The sequence below is a fragment of the Peromyscus eremicus genome, chromosome 8b (assembly GCF_949786415.1).
Source record: "Peromyscus eremicus chromosome 8b, PerEre_H2_v1, whole genome shotgun sequence".
Classification (NCBI taxonomy): domain Eukaryota; kingdom Metazoa; phylum Chordata; class Mammalia; order Rodentia; family Cricetidae; genus Peromyscus; species Peromyscus eremicus.
The window spans coordinates 61,570,913-61,580,285 of NC_081424.1; the positions used below are offsets into that span (position 1 = coordinate 61,570,913).

Below are 9,373 nucleotides of genomic sequence, written 5' to 3' on the forward strand. Positions count from 1 at the left end.
ATATAAAATTTGGAGGAAGTCACGAGCTCTCCAAAACATCTCATTACCACTGGAATACAGCATTGAGGGTGAAGTGCCACTGTAATGGAGACAATTTGTGATGGCAAATCAGGAGTTCAGAGAAAGCAGAAGGAATGCTTTCCATACTCTACTGAACCAGGCGAGGCCTTTATAAAGACACGAACACTGTCTCTCTTCTCATGGTCTCGTGAAATGGATGTGTGAGGAGGCAATGACCAGAAACTACACCTGAGGTTGTAGTTCATTATATTTATTTTGGAAAAATATTTTTAAGATGAATTTCTTCATTAACAAAACAGTAAAAAACTCAAATAACATTTGCACAATATTCCATAAATACATTTATATACAAAAAATATAGTCACATAGACCCGAAGTGCCTTTGTACATATTTACCAAAATTTAAATTATAAAAAATGAACATCACAAAATACTCAAGCTTTACAGATATCATGAAAAATATTTTTACAAATCCAAAAAAATAACACACGTTTTTTCCCATCTAGAAAAAAAACACATTTCAGTATCAAAAAGGACAATAAAGGCAGTTGTGTTTCTAGTTCAAGGAAAGACTGGCTCATAGTAATCCAAGATAGACATGTCGGCAGTGCGTGCTTCCTATATGTATCAAGTCACTCGTCCACTTAAATATATAATCTTCAAAGCAACTGTCCATAGTGCAATGGGAACTTCCGGCAGGCAGTGCAGCAGTGGCCGGAGCCCGGGCTGGCAGGATCCGGCACCTCTGCTAACTCCGAGAGAACCAGCTCCGCCTGAACCTGTTTCTCAGCAGCAGTCCCTGGGGTCTCCCTTTCCTCTTTCAGCAGCATCCGTGGGGGCTATATCCTTGGAATTTTATTTAAGAGAAATGGGAATTTTGCCATCTTACGCTTCCATCTTACACCTAGAAGGCCCAGGAGACAGGACAGGAAGTTAACTTCAGGCAGAAATGGACCTTCCACCACATTACCCACCTCTGTGACAAGAATGTTGCACACTGACCTCAGTTGCTATGACACACTCGTCCTTCTCTGCAGAAAGAACATACACCGACTGGTACTTGGTGTCCTTCGAAGTAGAGTAGACAGACTCAGGCCTTTTTCTGTCAGGGACCTCTCCACTAAAAGGAAAGTGAGAAAGAGCCACAATAAACACACAGGAATGTGGTTGAACAAGGACACATCCAGAACGTGTAATGACCTCCCTGCCCTCCTCTCCCAGCTCACAACACACACCCCCTGAGTGTTGAGGTGCCCTTCTCTTCTCCTGCAGAGCCCTGTGACTGGCACTTGGTGTCACGTTTGCTGTGTGCATCCCTGATGGTGGCTTCATCTCCCTTGAGGTCTCGAACGAGGTTATAGTCCACAGCAGGGTAACGGGCCTTAAAGCTGCTCTTGTCAGCTCCATGGTCCCCATGAAAGTCCGCCTTCTTGTTGGTGTTCTTGATCTGTGTAGCCCCAATGATGCTGACGGAAACATCCTTCTCACGCTGGCAATTGGCCAGGTTGTTCATGGTCTCTGTCTCTCCCCCACAAGGATCGGGTGGAGCCTGGTGCTTCTGAAGCTTCAGCCGGACGCACACCACCACCGCAGCACAGCCCAGCAGCAACATGAGGACAAGCACCACCCCGGCACACACGGCCACCCAGGGGAAGGGCCCGCCCTGGCTCTCCATATGCCTGTCAATGAGGTCCACCACCATGGGGCCCTGTGGTGGCTCAGGGAGCAGGAACTGGCAGTTGGGGCCACCATAGCCCTGGGCACACTCACACACGTAGCGTTGGCCCCTCTGGTGGCAGGTGCCCCCATTGTGGCAGGGTGCGTGTTCACACCTGCTGACGGGGGCACTACAGTTCCTGCCTGTGTAACCAGGTGGGCAGGTACAGGAGAAATCATTGACACTATCCCGGCAGGTGCCCCCATTGGCACATGGGGAGGAGGCGCAGTCATCCACGTTGTCCTCACAGTACCTCCCAGAGAAGCCAGCCTGGCACCGGCATAGGTAGGTATTGCCGAGGTCCACACACTTGGCACCTGGAACACAGGGCAGGCATAGTCATATATGGGCACACAGAAGTTTGTTCACCAACCAGACATGTTGCTATAGCACCTGTAAGTCCATAACCTACACACACCAGAGACAATAACAGTTTAGTTTTGTACTGCATAGACTAGGATCTCAAATACAAGGTTGTTGGGGAAACACCAGGTCAAGACCTACACATTAGACATAATAAGAGTTTGGGTTTTGTTTTTTGTTTTTTTGTGTGTGGGTTTGTTTGTTTGTTTGTTTGTTTTTTGTTTGTTTGTTTGTTTGTTTTTGTTTTTGGCCTGTATTAGGCAAAGTCTCTACATCACCAGTACCTCTGGTCCCCACATTTCTGCCTCAAACAGGGTCTTGCTAGATTTGCCAGGATGGCCTTGAACTTGATCATCTTGCCGCAGCCTCTGGAGTAACTGCGATTACAAAGCCTGGGCCACCACATCCAGCCTCCAGATTAGCGTTTTGACAGCACTGTGTACAGCATTTTGCCTGATCACTGTACTCCTCTCACAACCACCAGACAAGGGATAAGACACTGCTAGATCCAGGTTACAGGTAGAGAAATTAAGGATTAAAGACAGTGTCACATTTGCTAACATCATACTGTTAGTGAGAAAAGAGGACTGAAAACAGAGAGGAGGGAAGGCAGGCAAGAATGGAGAAAGGGAGAAAGGGAGGGAGAAGGAGGGAGAAGGGGAGGAAAGAAAAAACCGGGGGGAGGAAAGGCAACTGATGGGCCCAGCTTCCCTAAGTCTATTCAGGTATCCTGACCTCTCTCCCACTAGCGAGAGGTCCACAGTGCACAAAGCATGGCTCCTCATTCTTGGTACCCAAACTGCTATCTGGAGCGAGACTCCCTTCTAAAGACACCATGGCTGTGCTTCCTCTATCTGAGCAGAGCCTGCAGAGCCACGGATGGTGACAAGCAACTCCACACTGACCCTGAGCAGGTTGTGGCCTGCTGACCAGGGTATTCCCTGCATTACGAATATGCAACTAATCCCCCTGATTGTCTTCCTTCCTCCTAAATCCTCATGGAATTGATTCAGGCATCCACAAAGCAATGTGTTCCTCTAATAAGGATGCACATGCTTTTGGAGTCAGTCCCCAGACATCGCCATTGACCCTCACCATTAGAACAAGGGGAAGAGCTGCAGAGATCCATCTTCTTCTCACAGTTGAAGCCAGAGAAGCCTGAAGGGCAATGACAGCTGTAGCCTCCATCAGGGTTGTCTGAACACCGTCCCCCGTTGAAGCAGGGACCATCAGCACAAGTCATGGCACTCAGCTCACAGATCTTGCCATAGAAGCCAGGAGGGCAGGTGCAAGAGTAGCTGTCCTCAAGGTCCTGTTCAGGGAGGCCAAAAAGAGGCTTTCTTAAGCTCTCCCAAGAACTTACACACTTTATTTAAAACCCAGAATCCCTTCCTCAGGTAGAACAACACCGTGCACCTGACTCACCGTGCAGCTACCTCCATTCCTGCAGGGGCTTGGAGCACACTCATCTACCTCCAGCTCACAGTTGGCACCTGTATACCCTGGTCGACATGAACACGTGTAGCTCCCCTGGCCCGTGTTGGTACAAGTGGCCCCATTCCTGCATGGCTTATGGTGAGTGCAGTAGTTCAGGTCTGCCGGGGCAGAGACAGGAAAGGGGGCAGGAAGCCCAAGATCAAATACAGGAAAAATCTACTTTTCCAGTGGGCATCAGGCTGCCTTGAGAGAACCTGGCAATCATAGAGGGAGGGGCTTACCCTGGTTGCAGAAGAGGCCTCCCCAGCCTTCCTGGCAGTTACACTGCCAGGGCTGCTGACAGGTACCATGGAGACAGCCTGGGTATCGGATGCACTCATCACAGTAGCGGCCCTGCCAGCCGACTCTGCACCTTGGAAAAAGCAAAACACAATCACATTGCCTTCTAGATTCATAATGTCATTCTCACACGCCAAAACACATATCCAGAAGCACCAATCAGCTACCAGTCCTCAAACTAGGCAGGACCAAGACTAGGTTAAAGCCCCTGAACTGTCTGCTCTCAGAGTCTTTGATGAAGGGCACAGGGGCTACCCTGGTTGCCTTTCACATGCACAAGGACTATGGATGTGAAAGCTCCTTTTCCATACAACCTTTGTAACTGAGGCCTATATATTCTCATTAAGAATATGTACTTAAGTTCACACAGCTTATACATTTTCAGACCCTTATTAGAGTAACATCTCCCACTCAACTGACTCCCTGGGGTGTTTTACATACTATATGTGGGGGGGAAAAAAGCAAAAAGAAAGGTGAACCAGGCATGGTTGCATGGAGAGCCTGCAGCAAAAGACTGTGAGTTCAAGGCCAGCCTAGGCCACATAGAAAGACCTCTGGGCTACATAGAAAGTCTCATAGAAAAAAGGAGAAGAAGAAAAGGAACAAGAAGAAGAAGAGGAAGAGGAGGAAGAGGAGGAGGAGGAGGAGGAGGAGGAGGAGGAGGAGGAGGAGGAGGAAGGAGACAAAAACAACTTTGCAAACTTACTTGCATTCCCCTGGCTTGTCACAAAATCCATGTTGGTCATCACACCCCGGCAGACAGATTGCTGCAAGCAAATAAAAATATAGGTTGAAGCCCCACCCCAGGGATTCCTCAGTATCACACCAGGTGGGACTGGGGCAAAATTAGCAGTACCCACTCTGTAGGTCCAGGCTGAGTGGATCCCAGGCTTCAGAGCCTGGCCCACCCTGGCTGGTGGCTTTGGACTTCATTCAAGCCTGGGATGAGCATTCTTCTTAACATAGTGCTTCCAGGACAAAAGGGCTCTCAGAAGCCCCCACTCCTACCCCTGTCCCTTTTTCTTCTAAAAGAGGGTCAGAAGTCTTCTCCCTCCTCCTCCCCCACTTCCCAATTCTATGCACAAAGCTCCACCTCTTAATATCCCAGAAAGTGTGTGTGCAGATAAGAGTGGACAGCTGGTGTGCAGCGTGCAGGGCAGGACAGCTGCTCCATTGTCTCTTCCCTCCCGCAGCTGCCCCAGCACAACAATGCTGCCCCCACCCAACCCCCAGCCTGAGCATGTGTGTATGCACTCACACAAGCGCGTGTGTGCACATACCCTTCTACCAATGGGAACAGGCAGTGTCCCTACCGCCTACCCTCAGAGAGATCTAATCTATGGCACGTGTAAGCAGGGGCGGGGAGAGACCCCAGTGTTTGAATAAGAAGAAAAGTTTAGATTTCTGGCTACCCCAGAACCATTGGCCCCTGGAGAGGAAAGCTATAGTGGGAGGCCAGAGAGCCTGAAGAGGTGGGGGGCGGCCACAGGCTGAGGCTTTGAGCTGGCTCACTTCCCCAGTTATGAAACTCATTAATGATCAGCAACTCCAGTTCTTAAGAAAACAGCCAGCTCTGGCCAAGGCGGGGCATCAAAGGAGCTCCAGAGCCCTTAAGGATATGGGAAACTAGGCAACAATGACATTCAGGCTCTCGCTGAAGTGAGGACCCCTTCTTCCTCGGCAAAAACTAAAGCTAGGAAGCTACTCCATATCCTCCCCCAGGCACTGACAGAGGTTCTGGGCCTTACAGAGTCCAATGTTCAACTGCTCCAGGGCAGGAGAACAAAAGTTCACCAAGCCCTGGCTGGAAAGAAATGCCATTCCTACAGGTTGGACAGATGAGGCCTCAGAGAACTGGAGGGAGGTCTACTGAGGTCCTTATGAACCAGAACCAGAACTGGAGTACTCCCTTTGGCCCTGGTCCCCCGGTTTGCAAGAGCATTACAGGACATCAGTTACTGCATTTCGTTACAGACAGCCTGCTGTAAGCATTTAGACCACCACCAATCAAGTGCCCTTCACCATGTGGCCCTGCAGTCTGCCTCAGCACACCTGCTGGTTTTCCACAGCCCAAAGGACTGAAGACTTCACTACAGGACAGGACACAGAGAACATCACAGGGAATCTTTGGAAATGGATTACTCTGTGGGCAGGTCAGGCATCCTAACTCTGTGAGGAAAGGGAGGGCTTCCCAAAGAGACACTGTCACAGCAAGGAGAACTGTTGGAAAATGAGCCCTCCACATCCCCTCTCTGCCCCTCCCTTCCTTCCTCCCTTCCCTTTCTAATACAAAGGCCTAGGGAGAGCACAGCCTTACTTCCTGACCCCTGGCCTTGTCTCTGAACTCCTCCCTGTGAAGAAAAGCAGCTTCCTACAGTGGATACAAGGTCTCCCTTGTTAAAATGCCTGAGTTGAGCCTAACTCTGACACTGACTATAAGACCTTAGCAAGACACGTCCGCTCTTTAGGCCTCAGTTTCCCCACTAAGCCATGGCTACCATCTCCTGTTGCTAAGTCCTGTGTCTTTCCCCGTAAATGGACCCTTAGGAGTCATCCTCCTGAGGACTCACGTTCAGTGCAGTACTGGCCTTTCCAGCCAGGGTCACACAGCTTCTCCCCTCTCTCCCCGCAGGTGAAGTGGCCAAAGGCATCATCCCTGGGTCGGCAGAACACAGAGCAACCTTCTCCGTAGTAGTGTTCATCACACACAAAACGGTAAGAGTACCGGAGGTCTGTGTGTCCGCTACTGTGAAGGTCCTGAGACCACTCCTCTCCCACAGTCAGGTGCCTCTGCGTGGTCAGGCGGCTGATGAGCCTTTCTGGGTTTTCTGAGAGAGAAGATGCTCAGGTTGGTTCTGATAACATTCAGAGGCCAGGAACTGAGGGAGTGTCGGGGATGCTGTCAACATGGGTTGGACTCTGAACTCCAGGTGCAGAATGAAGACATCAGAGGATTTGGGTGAGTGGGTAAAATAAAGTATTTATCAACAAGGAGTTTGCTCAGTTTGTGGGTTTGGAGTCTTACCTGTTGCGAGGTCATCAGGAGAATCTGTGTGCAGGGCTTCAATGATCAGAGAGAAGGTACCCTGGGAAAAAGGGAGAGGGTGCATGATAAACCAGAAGTGTGGAGGAGGAGGAAAAGTATTCAGGGAAAACAAGTACAGAGTCAGACCTCTGTATAGTGCCAGTGAGGGTCAACTCCTATCACTTTCCTTAAGAAAACAGAATAATTTTAGAATGGTTTTCCCGCGTGTGTTTTGTTAATATGTTAATATAGGATATTGAGTTTGCTTTAAAAAAAAAAAAAAAGAGAGAGTGCTGGAGGCAACAAGGTGGGGGGGGGGGGTGGAAGAGGAGAGGGCGTCCCTGTCTGCAATTAGTTTTCTGGGATTGAAATCTTAGGATGGAGAGCAGTCGCTGCTCTAGTAGTGACACAATCAAAGGCCTAGGAGCTAAGGAACACGAACTCTCCCAATCTTGCGGGGAGAAGAGGAGCATTCGACCCTCCAGATAAGTACCAAGGTGTATGAGAAATGCCCTGGGCTTGCAAAAGCTTCTGGTGCTCCACATCCCCACCTCAACCTCCAGAGACTGCAGGTCAATTCTCGGTAAGAAGTCAAGACCATAGGCGTGTCTTTGTGGGATTCTCCAACCCTTTTCAGTGGCCAGCGCCTTCCTCCCGCTGCCAGCCACCCGCCCGCCACCCCTACCCCTCCAGGCCCAGCCGGGTGCGCGCAGGTGCCACTCACTGGCCAGGTGAAGCCGAAGGGGAAACGGATGGGGTTGCTGAAGGCAGGGTCAATGCCTGCGCCGTCAGGCAGGCTGAAGGAGTCGACACCCAGCACTGGCGTGACTGCGCTGCCGTAGGTGCAGGGTGGCTCCGGGGACACGCTGGCCTGATAGTGCTTGAGGCATACGCGGAAGAAGGTCCTGCAGGCGCACGGCGGGCCTGAGCCCCCGCGGCAGCAGCTGCGGTTCCCCATCAGCCCCTTCTTGTTGACGAACTCCTGCAGCTTCAGCTCAAACACGCCAGAGCTCCAGACCTGCGCAGGGAAGGGGCGTGAGGACGCACTGGCGGTGGAGGGGCCCGGGGCGCGCGGGCCCTTGCTAGGGCGCAGAGGCCGAGCGCACCGCAGCTCCCGTCCGGAGCCGCCCGCTGCCGGGCAGCTCTCACGGTCGTAGCTGCCGGAGTCACTTGGGGATGGACAGCTGATCAGCTTGTCCAGCTCCCCTCCCTCCACCGCGCAGCAGCCCCGCCCGGGCCCCCTACCTGGCACAGCAGGGCCGAGACCACGGCAAGGGCTAGCGCGCTCCGACGGCCCATGGTACCGCTGGACACCCTTGCTCTCCTAGAGTATCCTCTGTTCTCTCTTCTTCAAAGACCCAGGAATGCCAGGAAAGTCTATGGTGACCCGAGGAGCACCGGCGGAGAGGCGTCTCTCGGCTCCAGGTGTGATAATCAGGGCCAGTTGCTTAAAGAGGGTGCGGTGCTTCGGATACGTCCCTGACAGAGCTCTGCGAGGCACTGAAAAGGGCAACTTTCGGTTTCCTCTTCTGGCTTTCAGTCCACGGGTAGGTGAGGGTCGCCTGCTTTCTGGTTTTGCCTTAAGCTTCTTCGCGGAGGGAAAGAGGAAAAAGGAGAGAAGATACGGAGGAAAGAGAGTCCAGATGTTCAGCTTAATTCCCAAGAGAGCTTGCAGCGGCTTCCTTCGGAGGCCTATTAGAGAGCGGCGGTCTGGAAATCCCACCGGTGAGGCGATAATCCGGGGCCCCGAGGGGCGCGGTGGGAACGGACGGCGGCGGTGGCAAGAACTGCGGCGCGCGCCCTGGTTTCCCGGCCGGGCGTCACTCGGCGGCCGCTGCCGCTCCCAGAGTGTACTGGACCGGTATCTCCTGCGCCACCGCGAAGCCTCGCGTCTTCCCCAAGAATTCAGCCAATGCCATGCGAGAACACACACCCAGGACCGGAGGCCGAAGCGTAGGAGGCTCCGTGCCGCACCGGTGCTCTCCCGTGACCTGCCTCGGTCAGACAGGGTAACCGCGGGTGCACGCCGGAGGATCTGGCCGAGGCAGGCGCCTGCCGCCCTTAAATCCCGCCGGCCGCTCGCATAACTAATGAGATGCAAATGAGCAGCCCCCCAATCTGGCGAGAGCTGTCACAAAGGAGCCACTTTTCCAAACCCTCCTCTCAATGGATCGCCAAATGGTCAGTGAGCTGTAAAATGTGCAACCCTCCTCCCCGCCCCCACCTCCCCGCCCCCTAGTCCTCTCTGCCTCCGCCCTCGCCCCTTCGCCTCCCTCCCCCAGCGCAAAACCCGCTCATTTACATTCCTGCAAAATGTTCGCTGCGACGAACTGCTCTGCTCCTGGAGCTGGAGCTGACGCCGTGTCTCCCACCGCCCCACCGACACAGGCCCGAAGACCCTAGGCACGCTGGGCGGCCTGCGCCTCCCACCCGCGGTCACCGCTAGACTCGCGCGCAGGACACGGCCTCCG

General features: G+C 52.7%; 1 protein-coding gene across 1 annotated transcript; it reads right to left on the reverse strand.

Moving 5' to 3' along the window:
- Positions 1-405: 405 nt before the first annotated feature.
- On the reverse strand, positions 406-8,966 carry Dll1 (delta like canonical Notch ligand 1). Its single transcript, XM_059272413.1, has 11 exons — positions 8,148-8,966; positions 7,627-7,920; positions 6,903-6,963; positions 6,448-6,705; positions 4,584-4,644; positions 3,820-3,950; positions 3,527-3,696; positions 3,197-3,413; positions 1,257-2,055; positions 1,024-1,141; positions 406-925 (listed from the first exon to the last, which is right to left on the reverse strand). The coding sequence occupies exons 1-11, from the start codon at positions 8,199-8,201 to the stop codon at positions 920-922; spliced, it is 2,169 nt and encodes a 722-aa protein (XP_059128396.1). The 5' UTR covers positions 8,202-8,966; the 3' UTR covers positions 406-919.
- Between the last annotated feature and the right edge of the window lie 407 nt (positions 8,967-9,373).